This window comes from Cebidichthys violaceus, unplaced genomic scaffold (genome assembly GCF_023349555.1).
Source record: "Cebidichthys violaceus isolate CVI_PGR_0920_01 unplaced genomic scaffold, fCebVio1.0.p SCAF_24, whole genome shotgun sequence".
Taxonomy (NCBI): Eukaryota; Metazoa; Chordata; class Actinopteri; order Perciformes; family Stichaeidae; genus Cebidichthys; species Cebidichthys violaceus.
Window position 1 is genome coordinate 7,641,712 of NW_027176417.1, and position 24,476 is coordinate 7,666,187.

Here is a 24,476-nt window from a genome sequence, read left to right on the forward strand (position 1 = left end):
ACTCTGCTGGCTCCCTCTCAGCCTCCCCTGCTATCACCCAGTTTCTGAAGGGAGCAGCTCCTCCAGTAAACATGCCTGAGCGCTTATTCCCATGCATTTAAAGCTGTTCTTCTGTTGGGTTGTTATCAAACTACTCTGGGGTCTCAGCTGGAGACTGCAAACAACACTGAATACTTTAAATAGAAAAAAAACCTTCCCCTTTTACTTCAATCCTTATCAGTCTTTGTCTTCTCAACAGAAGCAGTTTTTAGTCTGTTGTTTCTGAAGCACAGATAAAGGGAGAGCAGCCTTAAAGCACAGATCCCTTGGAGTTGTTTTGGTTTGTTTGTCGTGCATGGGGGTTCAAGCCGAGGTTGAATATGTGCAGTTTTAATGTTCTTATTTTCATGGTTTCACCAAGGATTTAATATCGTAGCGGGACGGACATTAAACTCCTGAAGTATTTATGAGAGCTTCTACAAAGGCAAACTGAAAATGTACCCACAAAAAGTCAGTGTTAAATTAAAACCACCTCCCAAATCCCAATAAAATATGCAGCTCTGACTAGAACTAGAACTATAATCTGCTACATGAAGGCACAACTTTTCTCCTTCACATCTGACAGAAGAAAGCAAAGATCTGAACCAGCAACCTTTGAGTCTCTTTTCTGTAAACAGCACGCAACAACCGCTGTGTTTGTTTTCTCCACAAAGCCCACATTCTCTTATTCGAAGTGGCTGGAAATTGCCTCAGTTCATCTTATTGGTCCCTTGGAAAACACCAATTTAGAGAGCATGTCTGTGTGAGCATTCCAGCTAGATGCTCAAGGTGTAATTATGAGACGGATGGACCTGCCACCATATGATTTCCCCATCTATTGTGATGTAGCATCGCAGGGCAATAAGGTCAGTTTGGAAAGTGGGGTTTCACGTAATTGTGTAAATTCCAGGGTTTCTCGCTGTCGATACGAAAAATAGCAAGCTGCCAAAAGAGAGGAGAGGGAAAAAGCAGCTGTCAGTCGGTCCAGACGAGAGCGGAGGAGAGGATGAAAAGAGCAAGCAAGGGGAGATAAGAAGGGGAGGACAGGAGGGTGAAAATGGAGAGAGATGAGATAGCAGAGAGCCGAGACGACGAGGAGGGAGAAGTGAAAAACTAAGGGCAAAATAAGAAGCGGTAGATACAAAAAAGGGAATAGAAATAGAAATAAATGTGGCTCTGGGTGTATTGTAAAGCTCTCTGTCGGTTCCAGTTACTTCCAGTATCATTATTGGACAGGCAGGAACATTGTCAAGTGAAACTGCAATATAAAAGGCTTGAGGAGGGATATTGATGACATCACTGTGGGGACCGAGAGGTGCAGTCTAGCTGCAGACGAGATTTAAGGCTGTGTAATGTGTTTTTTGACCCTTTTTTTTCTGAGACGATATATCCGTTGATTCGGCGTTGACCTGAGGTTTGTGCATCCACATCATCACAGCGACGCTGAAGCATTTCAACGTGTCGGTTTTCCCTTAATAATGACATTTCAAGTGTAAGAATCAATCATAATTGTTCTGTGTGCTCATTATGAGCTCTCCAGTTATGCGTGGGAGAGATGTTACCAGCATCTATATTCATCACAGGGCACTGGAACTTCCTACAGTATGCAATTAAGAAATATTCCTTCTTTTATCCATCCATCTGTCAACCAGTAGCACACATTGTAAAACCACCAAATATCTACATTGAAAAAAGAACAAAGCCATGTTTAAAGCAGTGAGAAGATCAACGCCACTCTCAGTTTAAAGCTACTGCCAGTACAGCGGTAGCTTTTGCACACAGAATCATGCAAAGCATCACTTTACAGCTTGCTACCTCTCTTCCCCCTCTTTCCAGTCTTTCTGGCTCCAACTTTTCCCCAATTTATTCTTCAAAGTTCTAAACGAGTAAGAATAATTTGTGAATTATAAGTTAAAAAAAATCTAACTATTGCACCATTATCATGGTGCTTATGAAACCAAACCCACACACTTGCGTTATTTCATTTCCCATCCCACTTACTGAACCGTCCTAGCACCATTTCTACTGAAAACAACCAGGGTGAGTTTCATTTCTTCTCTCTCCTGGAGCCCTAATCACCCATATGAGTGTACTGTTTCCCATCTCTGGACCTTTTTCTTATCAGTAATTAAACATCCTCTAGTTCCCCGAGCGCATCTTGAGTTTCTCCGATAACGAACAGTAATGCTTTCAACGGGAGCCCCGCCGGTCGTGCTCCTTCGCCGCCGTTCGCTCTCTGTGAGCCGAGGGAAAATAACTGGTGTGCAGCCCCATCCACTTACAACGCCTCTGAAACGTGACGGGCATTACTGGAACAAACACCGAGCGTTTCCTCAGGTACCTCAGGGCCCCAAGGACACAGCATGAACGCCGTGACCTCACTATTCCTCAGTTTGAATCGTGCCGCTGACACGGCCGTCAGCTCAACGGCCCCGTGCAAATACATAAATAAAGAGAAATCACAAATTCAAACTAATTATGCCACTTTGCAAGAACAGTGATGCATTTATTTGGATGATTCAATTTGCAGATAGAGCCTTGAGGTATTTTTCAATAGATATCTCTTCTCAGCTTCGTCGTATTGCAGCTCAGCTCAGAGCTGTCTCACATCCTGCTGCAGTTAGCTGTGTGTAGCGGAGCTTTAGGAAAAGCCTTTGTGATGAGTCAGAAATATAGATCGGGTCACACAGGTGGGCGTCTTGTCTTTTCTCTCTTGCTGCTTGTCGTCCCGCTTGTGTGTGTGTGTGTGTGTGTGTGTGTGTGTGTGTGTGTGTGTGTGGGGTCAACCAATGAGTTTTTGACAGCGGGTGCCGATACTGATGTATGTGTTTGGAAGCTGCCTATTGCTGCTATTCTGAGCTGATATTCATTATCTTGAAATATGACCACTGTCAAGCCAAAAACAACAAAGAAGAAAAGCAGGAAGCCTCTTGACCTTTCTTCATCATGCCACTCAACACTTCTCCATTGTCTTCCACACTAATGGATGCTAACTAATAGTTATTCAAAGGGAAGGCTTGCATGATATATTGCAGTCTTGAAGCATTCATGTATGACTTTCATCTTGGCCTTGAACCTCAGGAAGTTCAAGATGTGCACACAGCCTTGTCATCTACCGTTTCCTTCCACTATCTCTCCGCGACCCTGTGACACTATTGACTGAATCCTTGATGAGGATGCTGAGGCGGTGAAACCCTGCACCCTACGATAAGATCAGAGCCTCCCGTGACGCCTCGGCCACTCCCACCCCCATGTGGACCGCAGGGAGGAGCTGCACCAATTTCAATTTCATGAGAAGCCATCTGGAGCTTCGAGTCCAAAGCAGAGCAATGTTTGATTTAGAAAGAATACTGTCCAGGAAGCTTTACGCTGAATAGAGCAAAGACGTGAAAACTAATAAGTTAGTTTAACGTCAAATAAATGTAATAGTTTAAAACATTTAACAGCCCAAATTTGACCTGGAAAAGGAAACTCTTCTACAGTTGCTATTAACTACTTTTAACTAAATCAAACCGGGTTTTGAAGAGTTTTATTAATCCTAAAAATAGTGAAGAATATTTATCTGAAGAAAAAGCACTGAGAGCGGGCATCACCCTGTTTCCATGGCGCCATTACCGCCTCGTCACTGAAGGTGAAAAGTCTCGTTCCCACTGATACACACGTCTTCTCCTTTGGATGCTTTGCTGAAAGTTGAAGAGAAACTCGTAGGACGGTTGTGTTTTGGCTACAGGCAGAGTGATGCTGGTTGTTTGGTCCTAAGAGACGAAAGAAACAGGGAAGTTTTGGTGTCATTAGGAGCAGTTTTCTTTCTTTTTTCTTTCCAGCCAAATGTTCTGAGGACGTCTTTCAAAACAGAGAAGAAGTCAATACTAACTGTCAGCAAAGACTTTTATGGAATGCAATAAAATTGAAGATGGATCTCCCAGCTTATATTTTAAAATGGTTATGGCATTGATAGAAAATGTGAGTAGTACTTTTATAACATGCAATTGTCTTGAGATGTATATTTGTTTCTGCTGCAGGTATTTCATTTTAATGTTAGAAACAGAAACACACACACACGTGTACATACATATACTCCCAGAGTGAGCATCAGCTTTATCCTTGGCAGGAAATGCAGCAAAAGATCAAGTGTTGTGTTCCGGCATATTTCCAGTTTTAGTTCATTTGAGCACAGGGAACCCAGTGTAATTAAGTTCTGGGATTAATGCGTGGAGATGTATTTGGTTTTCTATGCTTCCCTGCTAAGCTGAAGAGTTAAATAACAGACTGCAGACTAGCATATGAATTAAAAAAAATCAAAGGAATCCCTTACTCCCTGATGCAATTATTTCCTTTTCACATCACTTTTTTTCCCGGCCGATGACATTAATGACTTTGAGCGTATGAACCAGAGCTCTGCGTGGCGCCAGTGGAGGGAATCTGATGGGCCGGCAGAATGTTGCTCAGCCTCAACACACTGTACAGCCTTACATATTTTCATATGACATCATTGACATTTATAACTTTAGAGATTTACTGTACGGAATGTTAAGACGTTTCAGATATTAAATCTGATACTTTTTTATATTTTGTATAGTATATAGTATATTGATGAGGTGCCAAAAGAAGACTTGTAGACTTTGATGTGTGCTGAACATAGTGTTGATGTTCCGCTGTTGTGTCATTTCAATTTCATGAAATCCCTGCAGTGAAAATTCAATCTGGTGTGTCCTTCCTCATGCCTTTCAGAAGCTCCACTCTCGGATCATGGATCTCTCTGCGGCAGATTTGCTTCTGGAGCCAGAGAGAAGCAAGGCCTTCTTACTTTCCAGGAACACAGACTCTCCCTCCAGTGTAAGCGTGATAGGAAACATGCAGGAGGCGACGTATTTTTTTATTTTTGTTCAGCCATATGAATCGTCCAGGTAGCATAACCGCAACCCCCTCAAGAAATCATTACAAGATATTAAAATACAGACCTAACCAGCTGAAGCCGTGACCCCTCCTCATCTCTCAGCAGGGAGAGCTGGCAGTATCACAAGGCACTAAGAGGAATACGTCCTTGTCATATTACCAGAAGACCATCGATTGACTCGCCATCAGTAAAAATGACTCCACAGGAGTCGGTGGTACATTAGTCATCTTATGTATTATGCATTAAGGCCTGAAAATGAGTTATTTTACCCTTTTGCCCCTCTGAGAATGCCATCTGATAAACTCTAGTGTGTATCTTTGAGAGCAAGAGGGAGGAAATTATAATTATTGATTAAAAAAATCATCTTATCTGAATGTGCAGAAGTATCACACGTCTTTAACTTGGTTGCATTGGGCGATACGCACAAGTTATATGAGAGTAGTAAAATACCTTATTTCTTGTCTTGCATACACAAATAAAAAACTTTGCGTAGTGAAATCCTCTGCAGTGAGATGCTAATTAGAGAAACGTCTGCTGTGCTCTGATGACTGCACATAAAATTGTGATTGATATTTTTAAATTAAGTTTGAAAAGAGCATTGCGTAAGCAGAGTGGTCTGTCAAGTCTTAACTATCTTTCATCACAAAATGAACAGCAAGATAGCAATTAGACATGCATCGCTACCTGACAACTTTTGGAGTACTAACAGAACAAAATGATGCTACCCGCTATTCTTATGTCATGTCTGTTGTCTCTATCTCAAAGGAGGTTCAGCTGAATGGAAAGGCAGGTCTCCCTGTGGCCAAGTGTCTGAGCCAGCTGAGTCTGACGGTGCCAGCGCCTGTATACCCACGCAGCAGCTGCAGCAGCAGTGAGTTGTCCCTGTCGAGTGCATGCAGCGAGTTCTCCAGCGGCTCCTACACCTGGAATGATGGACGCTCCTGTGGGAAAATGGTAAAGCCTCTCACTCTATAACAGACACTGTAGCTATAGTAGTAGCTCATCAAGATCCCTGTTTGCCGTCTTCCTTCTGAGACCCTATTATGCATATTATGACTCCAAATGGAGGTAAAGGTGATTATGATCAAACTGATCCGCTGTTTATTGTTTGCCCTGTAGTCGTCTCTGACCTGGGAGAAGAGGCTGAGTTTGGGTTCGTCAGCACCGAGTAACATCTGCGCCCCCCCGGAGGAGCAGCTGCCCACAAGGCGCAAGGAGAGCAACATACTAGAGGGACTGAGAAAGCTCCAGAGAAGGAAACACAGGAGCTCCTCTGTTTCATCCAAGGTCTCCAAGTCAGCCGACAAAGACTGCATGAACTCAAACGAGGGCATCTACTCCCTGGGTATAAAGAGTGGGAGTAAAGGGGTGTCCAAGCCCACCCATGTGGGTAGAACTTTAGCTGTCGGGGGCAAGAAGTTCTCTTATGACTCTGATGATGCAGATGATGAATTGGCACATTCCAGTCGAGGAGATGACATCCCCACCAAGGACAGCTGGTTTTACTGTAAGAGGCTTTCCCGCAGCATTTCAGACAGTTTGTGTAGCTGGGAGGCGATACAGGACAGCGGAGGTGGAGGTCACGCTAGCTCAGGTCTAGTGGCTTCAAAACACTCTTCTGGCTGTGACTCAAAGGAGCGTCCCGAGAAACTCCTGAGTTTTATTAACAGTTTTCTCCCTGAGGGAGGGCGGACATCAGCTTTTACTAAACCATCCCTGCTGCACTTCAACCCTTCTGACCCAGAGGGTCCAAATCCCCTCTCTGACGTGGATGATCCAGAGGAACTCAACTCTGAGTCGAGTGACATCCGAATGTCCTTTAGCCAGCCACCGAAGCAAGCAGAGAGGGACTCCGAGAGGGTGTCACGAGATGCTGCCAAGCTGCTCGCACAACAGTGCTTGCGAAGAGAGCAGGGACGCACCCAGTCTGCAGATGGGAGGCCCAGGCCTTTCAGCCTGATTAAGGAGCCCAAAGGGGCAACGTGTACTCAGTCTGAGGAGAGCATTTTGGCAATATTTGATGCAGACGGAGAGCCTATTGAACTTTGTGCTCGGAATGACATTCAAAGTAGCAAGGTAATTCCCGATTACACAGAACTACTGCCCCGTGAGAGGCCAACAAGGCAATTATCAGCGAATGCAAGAAACTACACTGTTCTTGAATCTCCAGAGAAGCCATCTGAATATCAAATTAGGTTGAGCAAAACAAGCAATAGCAGGGAGGACAGTGCAGAGAGGCTGTCAATGCAGCTGACTCCACAAAGGAAACTAATCAAACCACCAACCAGCCGGCCCAATAAAGGCCATTCCATCCCTCCCATGAACGATTCTGTTGCTCCGAAGTCCAGTGGTTCAAAGATACCCGGTCGAAACAAACCTTTAGGATCACCACTGAGATTGTCTAAGGGCTCTTCCAGTGAACCGAGTAACAATGGAAGCTCAGGACCCTCTGGTCAGGAGAAATCCCCCTCCTCTCCTGCAGTTAAAATGTCCAGGTTCATCAAAACACCTGTAACCTGCTTACAGAGCCCGAAGGCAGTGAACTCCAAGCTCCCCAGCAGGGCTGAATGGAGTAAGGGCTCCTCCTCCAGCTCCCCACACATCTCAAGGAGGCACCTGGAGTATGCTGACAATGGTGAACAGCCAACCAGAGACAAACACTGTGAAACCAGCAAAAATAAACTCAGGTCCCCTTCTCCTCCCCCTCCCCCGGGCCGCAGCACCTCCTTACTGATCAGACCAAATTACGAAGGGTCGCCTCAAGCACATAAAACATGGGTGGCTCAAACCTCCACACCGACCACTGTGAGGGGCCCTCCCCCAAGTTACCACACCTCACTTGTACCAAATATGCAAGCTACGCTACCCATCAAGGATAAAGACTGTTTAGACTTGGATGCAGGCTACGGGACTGCACTTGCACCTCAGAAACTGGTTGAGAAAACCAGTCAGCACCTTCAAAAGTCCCCCGCCATGACCCAGACAACTACTAAAGGCACTAACAAGAGGATGACCACGAAAGACTACCTCCCTTCTGCAAACTCAGGGTGTGCTCCGGAAACTGAAAATGCACCTAAAAGCTCAAAGAATGTCCCTCCTCCCTACAGTGCCCTCAGAGGGTCCTCTCTTCAAAACTCATTTGCAAGTAAGAGAGGATCAACGCATGATAATGTCCATCAGACAGTGCAGAAGACTTCTATTAGTTTACCTATATCGCTTCAGGACACCCCTCAAGGTAAAACAGAACCCCCAAATGGCAAAGCTGTTGTCAGCCCACCCAGCTCGGTCATGATTTCCCTAAACACAGCCGAAAAAGCCTCAAAGACTCGCATCCCAATGGGGTTTAAAGTATTTTTAAAATCTCCCCCCAGCCATAAAAATAGTCCCTCTATACCAGGCAAACAAGAGAAAGATCATATCAACTCCGTCTCCAAGGAGACTGTGACTTCAAATGCTTCTACCCAGTGTGACAGCTTGCAGAAAGTGTACAGTATTGATTCGCCACCCAAGATGTCTGTTCCAGAGGGGAGAGGTGACGTCCAGTGTAGGATACTGGAAGACGAAGTGCATGCTGCTGCGCTGCCAGAAGAGGAAGAGGTCTGCGATAAAGGGAAAAGGAGCAGTCAGCTTTTCTCTAGATCCATATCTGTTACTACCAAACCTCATCTTAAACCAGCCTTGGGGATGAATGGGGCCAAAGCAAGGAGCCAGAGTTTTAGCGCAAACTACATTGAGAAACCCAACATCAACTCTTTAGATGGACCGGGAAAAATCCGAACTCAGATCATTACCAACTCGGGTGAAAGGGGAAACTCCTTGTCAAGGCAGACTTCATTGGAGGTACCAAGTGTTGGCTCAGCGGAGAGCCCTCTCCATTCCCCCAGGACGAGGCTCAGCCACTATGGAGGCATGACGGGGTCAAATAGCCACAACGTCCTCCCTGAGAGAACTTCTAAATCAGGCTCCAAAGGTGACGGGTCACAGGGCACAGCTAAGGGGGAGGCAGTCACCTCACCTTCTCAAAAAGAGGCCCGCAGCTTACCCATCAGTGATAGGATTGGCTTGAACAATATTCGTAAGACGGCAAAAGTTGCCTCTCATCCGCAGTTTCCTCCTCCCTCCACTTGTGTCTATCGCTCCGAAAATCCAGTGCGAGAGACGGGAGGCTTAGAAACCACCACTCACGAGCCAGACGTTAGCAGGGAGGTAAACACACAGACAGACTCTCCAGATATGGAGGAGAACAAAATCAGCCCAACAGTGTGCACCATCGAAGAGAAAGTCATGATGGGAATCGAAGAGAATTTGCAGAAATGTCAAGAACAGGAGAAAGTAGCTGCCACTGAGACCAAGCAGAAAACGGGCCCCTCTCTGGCAAACTGGTTCGGCCTTCGTAAGAGCAAACTTCCAGCTCTGAGTGGTAAGAAAGCAGACCCTCCTAAGGGGAAAGAGGAGAAGAAAGAGTCGAAGATTGGATCAGTGCTCGGAGGCAAACAGATGAAGTCTGACAAGAAGAAGGAGAAGAAGAAAAATGATAACCAGCAGAGGGACAGTCACGAGGTGCAGAACCTGTCTGAGATGAACAACAAGCTGAGCTCCATCATGGACCACTGCAACAATCAGATGGGTCAGATCGCCAGTCAGCTCCAGTGTACGACCGCCTTCATCGGCAAAGACCAGTTTGTGAAAGAGCTTCTCGGCAGGTGGGTGAAGCAGCGTCTTTGTCATCAAGTAAAATCAGGAATGAATTACTCTTAATTGAGCGGATGCTATGCTGATTACTTCCTGCCACTGAGCCTTCTCAGTGTTGTCGAGTGAATCGGCAATTTAAAAACAAATTGCTTGTTCTATTAAATTAAACATGAGCCACCGTTGCATTAAAATTGTGTGTTCGGAGGAGAGCGATAAATAAACAGCACAAACAGCAGCTGTCTGTTTGAGTTATGACTCCACTCCTGTGAGCATGAGCAGATCTCGGACCAGCATCCAGACACGTAGTCAGCACACTCCAGGTAAAGCATCGTCAAGCCAGCAGAGCTCCACATTTCATACTTCTCGCTTCATTGATTTGCCACTTCAAATCACAGCTGACAGATGTGTATCCAGAGTCACTGCAATCACTTGAAAGGGAGCACTTCATAGAGGTTGTTAAACGTTTGAGGGCAGGTTTTTTTTGCGTGCGCGTTTCTCTGCATTGTGCACATGTGTGTTTGCGCGCAGGTCAGTGCAATTCATCAGCAGGCTCACTTTCTACCTGGCGAGTTGATGGAGGAGGAGCTCGGCGTGCAGACGCATGAAAACAGATCAAATGTTATTTTTCTCGCAGGACTGCTGTGAAGGGCAGCTGTGTGGCTGCCTCGCCGCCTGGCATCTCCACACCCAAGAAACACAGCGAAGTGAAGGGAGATGTGGAGATCTGTCCAGATACTGCTGTAAGTGAGCAAACCACAACTCACTGCATTACATGTGTGTGTCTGTGTCAAGCTCTGCATGTCTGCCTCTGGCTGTGTTTTGACAGGCTGTTGGCACACACACACACACACACACACACACACATGCAAATTCTTACAGGGTTTTCACACTTGTACATGTTCACTAACACATCCACTGCACCTCCGCCTCTTCACCATTATATCCCCCGAAGCCTCGCTATTGATTCACATTATGCTTTGACTTTTTTCAGTATCCATCCACACGGCTGAAGGTTTTTAAACTACGTCTCACACAGAGACAGTCATCGGGTCACGCATGTAATCTACAAACTTAAATTAGGCGTCTCTCGGCAGCTTGTTTCTGTAAATCCTATCGGTGCACTTTGTAAGCGAAAGGCCAAAATGATGACCTTGTGGATTTAGTCCTTATTATCTGTCAGTCAGAAAATGACGGACAGCCTGAGTGCGTGAGAGAATAAAAAAAGAAAGTATCAGGAGCGAGCTGAATGGAGGAAGAGAATCGCACAAAGAGAATCTCGCTGCATAATGTAGGACATTTAATCCAGATGATGTGGAATTCTGATAACATGGAGGAGCCCGTTATCGCCGGCACTCAATTTGACAAAGGAGCCATTTAAAACCATCCTCCAAGCTTTCTCTCTATCTTCTCCCCACAGAAATACAACAAAGAGGAACACTTTATGACCTACAAGCTCCTTCTCTTTTACCACCCCAAAACCACTTACAAAAATAACCCAATTAAAGGAAGGCAAGAAAGTACGACAACGGCCTTACTTCTTTTTAACAAAACTTATTACACAATGCCAGAAAGTCATAAAATACATACATCTGTATACTATAAGTGACCTTTTCTCACTTTTCTATTGCAAATTGCCTCAAAAGGAAGAAATAAATGTGAGATAATGAAGCTTGATCTCCAGTAGACTCTTCCCTACAGTGTAATGCGGTATATCTCCGCTGCTTACTGAAGTTTGTAGAACCAACATCACTGTTTGTTCATGTTCTAGACCCTGTTAATGACCCAGAAGATCAACCTGAAGGCCGAGAATGAAGAGGGACGCGTCCCAGACACAGCTTGCCAAGACCACATGATAGGTACAGTACAGATTTCTTTAAGTGAGTTTACGAAAAGCTGTCACTAACCATCACCTATCAACCAGTGCAACGGAGCATTCACACATTCTGTACAGATGTGATTTCCTGGTGTGATTGACAACTCCATTCCTCTGTCAGCTAATTCCCCTCACTGTCAGACTCACCATTACCGTGGGGAACGGCAGCAGCAGCTGTGAACAAATAAATAAATACAAAAATACTAGATTGATGTGCAACCAGGTGATATTCTACAATGCCTGAGCAGCTAAGGAAGCGAACAAATAGATGCATCAAACCATTCGTAAGACGGGATGATGATTGCTGTTATTGTGGTGCGTTGTGTTATGAGAGAGAGAGAGAGAGAGAGAGAGAGAGAGAGAGAGAGAGAGAGAGAGAGAGAGAGAAAGAGAGAGAGACAGAGAGAGACAGAGAGACAGAGAGAGAAAGAGAGAGAGACAGACAGACAGACAGACAGACAGACAGAGAGAGAGAGACAGACAGACAGACAGACAGACAGAGAGAGAGAGAGAGAGAGAACTGTTTGTCATCTTACATCTTATCTTGAGTGTGAAAATGAACTCCTGATGCTTAATTGTCTCCGTATTCTGATTAACATGCTGCCTTTTTAATATTCTGCCAGGTAAGCACTTCCAGACAGCGTGGACTAAATATTTCATAAAGGTTTCAGCTGTGGCTGCTCATTGCTCCTCAGCGCTGCTTTAATGTCACGTATCTCCAAAGTGCAGCGTTCACGGGCCCAACGCCAGACAAACACATCCATCATACAAATAGTTTACATCCAGCAGCCAGTTTATGATGCAAGCAGCGCTGAGCAAAGTCCAAGTTATGGATGTGGACTTTGAGGTTCTCTGTGCACTGGTCAGTTGTTGTATATTAGCAGGACTTCCCTGGAGGCAGTATTTCCTCTTGTAAAGGGACGATAAATAACATTTTGACTGGCCCATAGCACAGAATGAGCCGAGTATATCTGCAGGGCTTTGACAGCGCTGTTGATCAATACCAATGATTCGCCAATTATTTCACTGCCTGCTGATGCTTCTGGCTTTCACACTTACTTTCTACTCTGGAAACACACAAGCACCAGATGATACAAAGACAAGTCACTGCTGCAGCATGCAGGACCCAGGATGCTACTCTCTACTGTGGACATGTGACGTAACTCATGGTGTGAATTATCATTGCATTTCCATGTGACAAAGAAAAGTCTTCCAAATAAGGGTTTTGGAGATGAGACCTTTGCATAAAGCCTATTTCACACCGTGGAGGGCTCAACAAACCCCCCCCCCCCCCCCCCCCCCCCCCCCCCCAAACCCTGGAGGTTGGACAGAAGTGATAGGGCGCTCATGAAGAACTACATCGTGTCCAGCTGTTGTTGCCTCTGGGTAGGATTACTGTGGACCCTGTTGTGGTTTGGTTTTAGGGGGTATTGTGAACTGCCAGACTTGGCATTCAATTATAGCGCTGTGTAATCTACGGCTCTCCACCGTTCTCACACACACCAACAAGCACGTGTCGAGCAGCTGTGCTCAAGTGACATCTCGTTTGAATCTAACTGCAGTGTACGATCCAGTAACTACGTCCCTCAGATGTCCCTCATGTTGACACAACGTTCAGGTACTACTGCAAACTGCCCTCAAACTATTTTAAAACCATCTGATATTCATATTTATCATTCTTGATTTTCATCCCAATGAGCCTGTCGACATCGACCCAGCTCTACTCCGGCTGCTTTCACTCACCGATGTCTTCATAGACAGAACTGGTAGCTGCAGAGGGTTAGCAACACGGGGGAAAAACAACCTAATAACTCATTTGAACTTGAACAAAGATGAAACATCAAGAATCCTTTCGCTTTTATGAATCCTATCGCAGTAAAAAGTTGCGAACAACACATAATTAGCCGATATAACTGTTCAAAGTAGCAAGGACCTGGGCTGAGCTGAACGGCCCTCCATCTGTTCTCTGGCTCTGCAAACTGTGGCTTCCAAACCACACCCATCTGTTGCTATGTGCTGTCATTCCTCCTGATCACCAGCCAGCGTCCACGCTGATCAAGCCCAGCAACAAGTCCCTTCTTGGGCTTTAGCTCAAATGTGTGTTTTGTTCAGAGTTTCTGGCAGCAGGTTGCTTTCTTGTGTCATAATAACATTTTAGAACCGTGCATCTGTTGTTACCATGATAGCTACAAATGGCTCTACAAAGAGTGTCTGATAGGAACGTTAGGATAAGGTGGAGTCACGACTAACTATTGCCTACAATCAAATAAGAATGCTCTTTTCTCCCTTTTCCCCACCGGCCCCGTGTCACTGAACCTGCTGCAGACGCCCTCTTTACTCACAACCCTTTCCGTTGCATGTGAATCCAGGCCCTCCTTTCTTTACCTGTGTCGTTGTTCCCGTGCTTCTCCCAGACATCACACTCCTCTCCCTGTCACTTCAGGCTCCGGCTGTCAGATGAGAACACTGGACAGCGGGATCGGCACCTTCCCTCTCCCCGATTCCGTCACCCGGGCCAGCGGTCGCCACATCCCCAAATCTGAGTCCAGCCCAGATGGGGTGACCGCCGGCTCTTCTGATCTCGATCGGGAGCCTCCCTCTTCTCACCCAGACCCCTCACAACCTGATGTGAAAGTGCCTTCCCTCCCAAAAACCCGCCCGCATGCCCCTACCAGCATGGGTCACTCCCTGTCCGACCCCAGTGTGAGCTGCAGCGACAACAACGCACAAGACAGCCCGAGCCGCCTGCCCACAGCTCCAGGTGAGTCATCTACCTCTTTAGGCTTTCTCCAGGAAACTGGTAAAGTTTGCATTTAGTGCTGAGTTACTCTACTCCAAGATCATTATCATCAGCTGGTCGCGCACCATGACGAAGAATACCCTTTCAATTTCTATTGATTTTCTAATATCAATGCCAAAGAGGATATTAAATTGAACTAATATCATGCTGGATGGCACAGAGCCAAGCCTTGAAAGCCTTAGACAGCTTGTTCTACCGTTCAGAGAGTAGGTGACATATTGAATGTCACTGTACTTTATGTGAACACATTTCCCTCCAGACCGCTCAAGGGCGCCAGACAAGCAGACAAACAGGAAGTCGTTCTTAGACTCTGATTAAAAGAAGAGCCTTGTTTGTTCAGCTAATTTTAAAGTGAATCCATCAACACTGACGTCTACTAACAGGTGCGATCAGATAGGCCTGTCAGCGCAGCCATAGATCATAAAGATGCACGGTGGAAAGGTGTGTGTGTGTGTGTGTGTGTGTGTGTGTGTGGGATGCAATCAGACGGCTGATTAAAGCTACAATAACACAGGGTTGAGCGATCGCGCCTGTGGTTTCATGCTTACAGGACGTCGGCCTGCATCTCTTTTGCCTCGGTGCTGCAGAGAGCGACTCCTGGTGAGTCTCCCCGCGGCACCAGTTGATTAAAAGAGCCTTTGTTCGTCTTTATCGTATGCTTTAGCCTTCAATCCCTTCCATCAGAATCACAGAGCAGGAGCGGCGTCTGTCACTGTTGTTCTGCTTTGAAAGGACTTTTATGATACCGATGCAGAATTTTCAGACGGAGATGGAGCACTGGCCAAAAAGCAGGCTGTTATTATAATGCAGCTCAATGTTAAAGGAGACAATTAAATTGGCGTCTGTCCGAGACGGCAGTAGGCAGAGTGATAATCAGGCAGTGCTTTGTTGCTCGGGGCCGACAGCTGAAAGCTGTTCTATCTGGGCTGCCAGGAGTCATGGCGGGGAACAGCGGCAGAGTGGACACCATTAATGTTTGATGGCCTGGTTATCGTGCAGCTCATTTCATACGTGCAGACAAATGGATGTGTGTGCAGTTGGATGGGTTTACTTGAATGGATGTTTCCATCCTTTGTTTCATCAATCTGTCCGTCTGAAGGAAGGAATTCAGAGGATGTTTTCCTCTTCCCTCTGTCTATTCCTATAAGTGGTCAAATAGCGAATGCAGAGCGGTTTCTGTGTTCTACTGTACGTCCCGTGACTCAGTTCTCTTTTGTCTCTTTGGGCTTCTAGATGCAATCAAGACGAAGAGGTTGAGTCTCTGCTCTCCACGCAGCCACGCCTCCACAGAGGACAAGGAGACGGAAACAGAGAGGAAGATGAAAGGCCAGGATCACGATATGCCCACTGTATGTCATTTACATCACAATATGCACAAATATGGCTGAAAGTATTCAAAAAGAAAAAGAAATAAAGACAAAATAAGTTGCAGGAAACGGTTATTTTACAACAACTGTCTGAGGAAAGAAGAATGTTGAAAGAAAGATTATTGTTATATAGTAGTGCTAGTCGTCTTTAATGTGCTTTTTTAAAAACTGTTCACAGGAAAGGGCCCTGCAAGTGTGCACATACTCGGGGAGCAGCAGCGACACCGAGACTGAACCGGAAAGAACCGGAAACTCACCACAAAGGACCCTGATCAACAGATTTAAGAGAAGTGACTCAGGTATGGTCGGAGCGTTTATGAAGTTCCTTTAGTCGTCCTCAGTATGAAGATCCTTTCTCATGTCTTCTATTAAAACAAATCCCTGCGTCCACAGTGGAGCGGAATGAGGAGACCCTGAAGAGAAGCAGCGGGGAGAAAGCCTTGTCTATCATGGACTACTACCAACACGACATGTATTCTCACCTGGAGAAGGACAGCAGGCGGATCTCCCAGTACAACCTGTTACACAAGGACTCCTCCCTGGATGGACACGCAGGAGACAGGCTGAGTGTGAGTATCTAACCGGCTCATCGCTTTTACTCATAAAGGATTCTTTACAGGCAGGCTGCTGATCCCCACCGAGCCTTTTATTGGTCATCACAGCCTCCTGTGATATCCAAACGGTGACATTAGAAGACACCTATTCGAGTTCTGGTTTACTGTAAGTAAGAAGGACGTTTCTGTACAATATATTCAAGTTGTGGTTCTTTTAGACTCTTACTGATTGTGTTGACTCCATCTGACCTGTGATCCGTGGATCCCACTGGAAGCTCTTTAAAGTGATAAAGCTCCCAGGTGTGGATTATACGTTATGAAGGGATGTGTGGGGTGTTTGAAAGAGTCAGGAGAAGACTTTCCCTCAGTGAAATGCGGAGGCACGAAGGTGAATAAACTGAATTCCCGCCCTTCCTGTATGTCATAGACTTCGGTGAGAAGTCTTTTCAGATGGTCAGAGCGAGTCTTGTTGAGTTGCAATGTCAACTGTACGTTTGAAATACGTCCCCACGGCAACAAACTCCCTGAACCTCAAGGTTTTCTCCGCTACCGTTGGAACTCTTCGCAGATTTTCAAAGAGAAAGCGTCCTAATTGCTTTCGATCGCCGCGCCCTCTCGTGTCAGCGGGTATTTGCCTATTAGTATTTAACACAGCTGAATGACAAATGAGGATCAGAGAGCATGAAATGGCCTCCAGCACACGGCCCGGCTCTATGGGACGGCCAAACTCTCCTCTTACTGCTGCCGCACCAACACCCGGCCTGACACCAAAATCCATAATCTGAAAAAAGGGATCCGACTAAATACAGTTCAAAAAACAATTGTGTATGAAAAAAAACCTGAATTCATATTTTCATTCTTGACTTTTTCAGGATCAGATATACGGCTGTTCACTTCATTTACACCCACTAATTCAATGAGAAGGACTGTGTAGGTGGAAGGTGGAGTACGCTCACTATATTTAAAGAGCGATGATGGGAGTGTGGTCCTTCTGGTGGGAAAGAGAGGTTTGGGGTCGCGGTCAGAGTCCCAGCAGAGAATCCAACGGGGCGTTTCGATATGGCGTTGTGCGACCAAGCCGCTCGCACCGCTCCATTAGCCGACGGGAGACGTCACACAACCGGCGTGGGTCTGTTTGTCTCAGCCTCCGCCCTGTCTCTCCTTTAATTGGACGCGGTAGGCTGCGTGTCTGAGGGTGCTAGTGAAGCCTGTGGAGCTCAGCGTACCTGAACCAAAGCTGAGAGGTCAAGAGCTCGACTCCCAGAACAACGCGGCGGCGTGGCCGCGCTGTCGAAACGTGGAGGTAACCGAGACAACAATACTTCACTCGTAAAGAAAAGTTTTTGTTCGAAAAGACTTTGAAGACTTAATATTCCGAGTTGACATTCGTTTTGACAATAACCTTATTCCTAAGCTGCAGCAGCCATAATGATGGACGACTGCTGTTGAACCCGTTTACCCTACATTATTCCTTTGAAAAAGACGATCCATCTGCGTGTCATCACCTCCTCACCCCTCTCAGCACGCGACCGTCCCCGAGCTTTCCTTTTGTCGAGGCTCGGCAGCTTTTCACCTGGGAGACGTTGTCATTGGCGGGCGGTTTGGGGAAGTTTGGTGACCGGTAGCGGGCCGGTGTCGGAGCCCGGTGATTTAAGCGCCTTTAATAACCTTTCACAAACACTCAGGAGAGTGATGTAAAGCTCAGCGGCTCCCATCAGAGCCCTCACAGCCCGCGCTGGCCTCCCATTCATCATCCTGACAGCACCTGACAGCCCTGCTAACGGCAGCCCCCCCCCCCCCCCCCCCTCCTACCCTCTCCTTCCTCAGAGTCTCTCTTTCTCCCATGTGTCTTTTCTTGTCTCCCTTCCAGTTCTGCGTCTCTCTATTTCTGTCTCTCCCGTACATCTCTCTTCATCTGCTCTTCTCAGTTGACCTCCTGCTTCTGTTCTCTTTTTGCATTCCCTTTCCTGCTTACTTTTTCTTTTTCCCGTTTCCACCCTGTGTCTGCATTCAGGAGAAAGAAATTGCTGCAGGAGAGCAACATCAGAACTTGGGAGATTCCTGGGGTTTATGGGACCCGGGTCCAAAACCAGCGTACAACACATCAGCATGCGCAGCGGCTCCCCGAGCGAGGAACAGCTTGTTACCCTGAGCGATGATTACATGGCGAGGGAACGGGAACATTCCAGCTGACATGAAATTTGAACTGGATAACCAAAACTATATGAGTGTACAAATAAATAGCAACAGCAGGAATACGCGCTCCCCTTGAGCTGCCGTCAGATTGATGGTATTGCGAGCCAGCATGATGCAGGAGTGAGACGGCAGAAACACAATGCCGGCGATACAATCATTTTCTGAATAGTGGCAGCCAAGACGCGTATTCTTTTTCACCATCGTCTGCTTTGAAAAGTAAATTCAGAATGGGTCTTAGTCGAGACAATATCATGGACACGGTGTTCACATTGAATAACTTTATGTCACAATTCTAGCTACAACCGTCATCAGCAGCAATGCAAGTTTTCCAATAACCTTTCTCCCTGCTAGCGCGTTCATCCTGACGCCTTTCTGCTGAACGATCGGCACTAACCTCAGTGACTAATAACTATAACAGCAGGAGGAAATACGTCACAATGAAAGACCCTTTCAATAAGCTTTTGCAGCAAGCAGGTTTACTGACTTTGAGTTTAGACATCCCATTACTGACATGTGATGCAGAACCGATCGCTGATTTGGCCCCTCGGGTTTTTCGAATGGGAGCCTCTCGCTGAGACGCCCGCCTGCAGCCTCGGTTATGTGTGCAGCCATCGCTGTGGCTGAACCCGCAGGTGGTACAGAGACCTGCGGCGGGAAGGTTCGATACGCCGGTAATTGTGTTCCTCCAAAATCCAATCCAATCAGCGATAAGAGAGCCGTTCCTTTTCTCTCTTCTCGTTTCCGACCGAAGCGAGATATAGAGGAGGGGCAGCTGAGAGAGCGAGGACCTGAAGACTGTTCGTCACTGCTAATCACTGATCTCCATCACGTCACACACGCCTTCGTATCCCCAGGCCATAAAGCGACAGTTTTAAGGGCTGACGATGCGTACAAATAGTGTTGTGAACGGCAGCGCGGGTGTTGAAGCAGGATTCAACAAGTCTAATCTGCATTCAACGGCTGTGCTTAATTTGGGCTCAACCTTCACACCTGCTTAACATTTGATATCACGTCACCTTTGGGCACAATCTCCTTCTGATGTTGTCCTCTTTACAGATTTATTGTAGAGCGTGTCTGCAGAGAAAGGTCAGGTCAGGTCACATTAGAGGGTGTGCTGGGATCCTAAGATGGAAGGGTTATTCTGCATGAAGATACTCAGTGTGAGATGATTAGGTGTTTTTTAGCAGTTAGCTTTTGGGTTCGACCTGTGAAGCTTTAAGGAGACTGTAAATAATGCAAACTAGCATATTTCTTTTATACAAATTGACATAAATCCCTCCTTATTTTCACAGTACTTTGCTTTTACCTCAAACAAAGATTCCCACATTTAAAATATATATTTTGCTCTGACAGAAGCCTCAATAAACCAGAGTCCTACGAACGTATTAGACTTCATAGGAGCGGATTTTCTCCCTCTGTCTTTTTGAACATGATCAGTGTTCTCATACTTCCCTCTGGGCTCTAATGAGCCCCGCTCTCACAATAGTTTACACCTGGGCTGCCAGGTGAATGCAATTAGCTATCTGGTAGGAGAGGAAACCAGCGTTGCTCCAGGCCCACGAGGAACAGCGGCGAGAACAACAATGAGTATTGTTCTTACTCTCTCCACCTACACATGCAGCCGAACGTACAGCTCAGCGCAAAACCCTCATGCTGCCTTTGAACCCGTCAGAAAGTATTCAGCAACACGCAGGTGATGGATAGAATACTACGGCCTCTGGGTGAACAGAGCCAGACCGAGAAAGCTGAGTAACCAGGGGTGGATTTATAATAAATACTGTATTTAATAACTACGGGAAGGTGGAGCAGCTTATCTATCGCGCCCACTGTGAACATGCTGGAGGGAGACACCAAGGCCGTACGCCGTATTGAGTTCACTATGAGTTGTAATACAGAGTTGGAGACATTTAGAATTTATTTAATCATGTGTTCTTCTGATTATTAGTTGATAGTAGATATTAGTGCAAAGGGCACAAACACCAGAGTAATGACATACAATACACAGGAATACATAGACGAGACCGACAACAACAGAGAGAACGACATTATCAATATGAAAGGTTGTGTGTGTATTTATAACTGACATGAGAGGGAAGCCTGAAGAAATATCGCAAAATAACGACGACGTGGTCCTCGCAGTGCGATACTATGCAGATACAGGAAGAGCGTGATACTAGTACTAATACGTACTAGTATGCAGTGTTCGTCCTGATGAAGGTGCGGTGGACAGATTAGAACCCTGTTCTAAACGTGCCGTCTGTTCTCTGGTCCTCTGGCTCATTAGCGCTTCAGTCATGACTTTGGTAACTTACAGAACTTGAACTCGTGAGATCAAAGAACGCCTGCAGCTTCCATTACCAGCATGTAGAAGACCTCACTCTAGATAGTGTTGGTGCTTCTTGAGTGGAGTGGTTCTGGATCTGGTCTGGTGGGAGATACACCTCGCAGCAACATTCTAAACGGTCCAGGTTTGGAGCGTCCCTCGAGGTTTCCTGGACCCTCCAGCTAGTGTGTACTTATAAAAATACCCACGCAGATAACTGCTCTCCCAGGATGCATTCCTGGAGAAAAACGCAGCAACTCAGAGAGTTCTGTTTACAGCCTCTGAAGAGGGCTTTAGATGCTGATCGCTACCGTAACTAGCTCCCTACGGTGCTCTTTAAACACGCACTAGAGATCACCTAGAATACTCTAATAATAAACAACAGCTGCATGTTTTTAGCTGTGCGAGTTTCTTGTTTTCATCTGTCGACTGCGTGATTCAGAGGTCATTATCAGTGACGGTGCATAGTCCACAGCAGCAGATGGTTGCACTTTTGTTGTTGAGTGTAATCACTGCTGAGTTGCCTAAAGGCCAACAGGACCCTATCCGGTCTAGTGATGAGACCTGCAACGATCCCATTCTTCAGTTCTAACACCTTCTACCCGAATCATGAGGAACACACATATCTGCAGACTAAAGCAGCACACGTGAATGTGGAGTTACATTTGCATGAATTTGAGATTTTACCAATACGAGGTGCATCCTTCTATACCACAAGTCAACATGCGTGTTGCTCTTTATTGACCCGTTGCTTCTTTTCTCTGCAGAAGGAGATTCCCCCGGAGAAGGCTCCCGTCGGTGCCCAGTCGAGCTCTCTGGACTTCTCTTTGGAGTCCCTGAACCAGCTGAACCACAGCGGCTCCAGCAGCGGCAGCCTGTACCCGGACGCCAGCTTGGGTGGCCGCAGAGGCGACCGCCGCGCCGATGCGGGCAAGAGCGAGGAGGACTGCTGCAAGGCGGACGAGCCCTCCTCCTCCAGCTTCTCCAGCAAGCCCGGGGCCGACCCCGCGGGCTCCCTCAGCGACTCGCTGTACGACAGCTTCTCCTCCTGCACCAGTCAGGGCTCCAACGAGGTGTAGGGCGGCGGCTGTAGCGCTGGAGGCCGGTCTCCACTCTGGCTTTCAGACCGCTACTCTGACACGTTGGACATGTCAAGTTCTTGGTCACTTTGTCTTTTCAAATTCTCTTCTTCTGAGTAGATTTTCGGGATGCTTGTCATCTCTGCGGAACCTTAACAAACCCCACGAAGACTTGGTTTGGTCTCAACCCTCTTTGGATCTGGACTACATGCAGAGCCCTGTACTCTGCATACAACACGAAGCACTTAGTGGAGCTGGAGACCTCGACCCAAACACCAAACCAGGACTTTGAATATTTGCCTCTGGGTGTGGTGGACTAGACAGCAATACAAAACGTTTGAAATGATTTCTCTCCATGCTGGGGAACTTCTTATCATTGCACTGTGACAGAAACTGTACAAAGTTTGAGTGTAAAGTGAACGATTATCCAGGCGGCGATAAGTCTTCTCGGGGGGACGCTGGCGGGCAACATAGGCGCACAGTTGCAACAACGTTGTTGCTTTTGATGGCATTGCTGTTTTGCTCGGAAAGTAGATTCAAACCTAAGGTGTCATTTTATGTTTTGCTGCTAAGTAAGTTGCCTGAGTATTGCCCATGTTGAATCACAACCCGTAGTAATACACCTGGTTCATCTGGGTCTACTTCTCCTCTGAAGCAAAATACAGGATGTACATTCAAACCTGTCGCTAATCTCCTCTGTGTGTTATTCTAAGCAGCTGTGCAGCCGCTAACATTCATCACTATTCAGCTCACAGTACTGATTTCTTATCTGATGTCAAGTGAAGCTAAACACTCTCTGCTTCCACGTCGTGGTGAGACGGTGCTTCACTGACTGCTCCACAGGTACAGCAAACAACCAACGTGTCGTCTCGAAAGCCCCCGGTGTCATTGTCGGTAGCTCAGGGAACATACTGGACTAAGAATTCAACTGCAGCCATCAGCGATCGTCTGCTTCGTTGAGTTCCTGGTGCAGAGCTCCGGTCTCCTGCAGCGTAGCGTAGCGTAGCGTAGCGTATACCCGGACTCTCCAAACCTCAGTTTTCCTTTCATAGTTGTATATTATGTTGTATATAAAAAAATAAGTTAATATCAGAATGGGCATTGCTGATTGATATATGCAAATGAGGAGAAAACAACTAAACAAAATGTAAATTGTTTGCCAATCATTCAACCAAGGCTGTAAGTCTTCTGTTTGAGAAACGGCATGCTTCTTTCGGGGTTCTTGTTTAAAGCAAAATCTTTATTTTGATCAATAAAATATTTTATCACTTTATTTGAAAGACGTATTTGAACTTGTAGGTGACCTTATGCCAAATTTCTGTCTGGAATTTGACCAGCTGGTGCTAATCAACAGAGCCGACTGTGTGTTTCAATTTTTCTATGAAACTGTTAATATTGTACGAAGAAAGTCTGAAGAGGACTTGTGTATTTTTCTAGATGTCCAGTATTTATACCCACATTTTGTACTGTCGGCCCGTCGTGTGACTGTCATGCTTCACCTCTCTCCTTAAGTGTCCCTGGTTCCTTTGTTAAGAGAAATGGTTACCAGCAGTGTTACTTTGGTAATTATTATTAATGTTATTATTATTATTGTTACTGTGTGCAATTTTGTCTGTTACACCAGACTTTACTGCTATATTTTATGTAACTATTTCCTAAATAAATATGAGAAATTTCCTATTTCAAAGTGAGCTGAAGCTGTGTGTGTGTGTGTGTGTGTGTGTGTGTGTGTGTGTGTGTGTGTGTGTGTGTGTGTGTGTGTGTGTGTGTGTGTGTGTGTGTGCTGCGCGTGGTGCACGTGCGTCACCAGGTGATCGTTCATTCTTTCGATGTAGGAATGAGGGTTTGGAGGAAACCCGAAGCCTCTCACCCGCAGGGCATCGCGTGTAATCACCGCTTCACTCAGTCCGTCAGCAGCTGCAGCTCGGAGCGGCGACAGTTCGCTCTGCGCGGAGGGATTTATAACCATTAGGGCCCCTTGATGGGTAATTATGTGCGGATAAATAAATGCAATTAGTCTATGGACCGCGTGAGTGATTTCTCTGTCTGCCTCTACATACAGTAATAGGCTCAATATGTTGTATTGATCACAAAAGACATTCAAAGTAAACAGCAGTGGAATCAGATCACTGTACAAATAGTGGAAAACAAGTACAAGCTTAGATGTGCACGAATCTATTGTATTATGACTCTCACGGGAGCAGACAGAGTTAATGAAAATGCCATGAAAAGGTTACTTAAGTCAGTAGTGGACACCATTGTGATATTATAGAAATACATGAAAGAATCATAAATACAACAAAGACAAAGTAATAAGGCTGCAGGTCTCGAGATACTTCTGAAATATGATTTAAGAATAGTACTATAACAGCTGGTGAAATGTAAAAGAGAGGCTACAGAGTCACTAGTGAGTCATTAAGTGAACAAGTATCACACCAGAGTCTGTAGAATTAAAGATCATTTTAAAGGTCGCTGTTGCGCGTGAGACACACTGGAGTCCTGATATATTTTAGAGCAGAAATCCATAATGAAAGGAGAAGAGGTGTCATGTTGATATGAATCACTGAACTTTCCCTCTCCAACACATATATAATTCAAATGTCACAAAGCCAGAAAATGCCAAATATCTGTCAAATCTATCGTCGCCATCTCTCTGAGAACGGACTGACTGAGATAC

General features: G+C 46.0%; 1 protein-coding gene across 4 annotated transcripts in view; it reads left to right on the plus strand.

Moving 5' to 3' along the window:
* The window catches only part of LOC137878933 (nck-associated protein 5-like), a 113,599-nt gene extending 90,120 nt beyond the window's left edge, over positions 1-23,479 (plus strand). For all 4 annotated transcript variants that reach the window (XM_068719453.1, XM_068719455.1, XM_068719454.1 and 1 more), the window contains 10 exons: positions 4,750-4,854; positions 5,681-5,869; positions 6,035-9,618; positions 10,242-10,347; positions 11,376-11,463; positions 13,924-14,241; positions 15,514-15,629; positions 15,826-15,946; positions 16,041-16,216; positions 21,488-23,479. In XM_068719453.1, coding sequence (XP_068575554.1) covers positions 4,750-4,854; positions 5,681-5,869; positions 6,035-9,618; positions 10,242-10,347; positions 11,376-11,463; positions 13,924-14,241; positions 15,514-15,629; positions 15,826-15,946; positions 16,041-16,216; positions 21,488-21,799 — 5,115 coding nt within the window. In that variant the 3' untranslated portion in view covers positions 21,800-23,479. The remainder of the gene's footprint in view (positions 1-4,749; positions 4,855-5,680; positions 5,870-6,034; positions 9,619-10,241; positions 10,348-11,375; positions 11,464-13,923; positions 14,242-15,513; positions 15,630-15,825; positions 15,947-16,040; positions 16,217-21,487) is intronic.
* Positions 23,480-24,476: the final 997 nt, after the last annotated feature.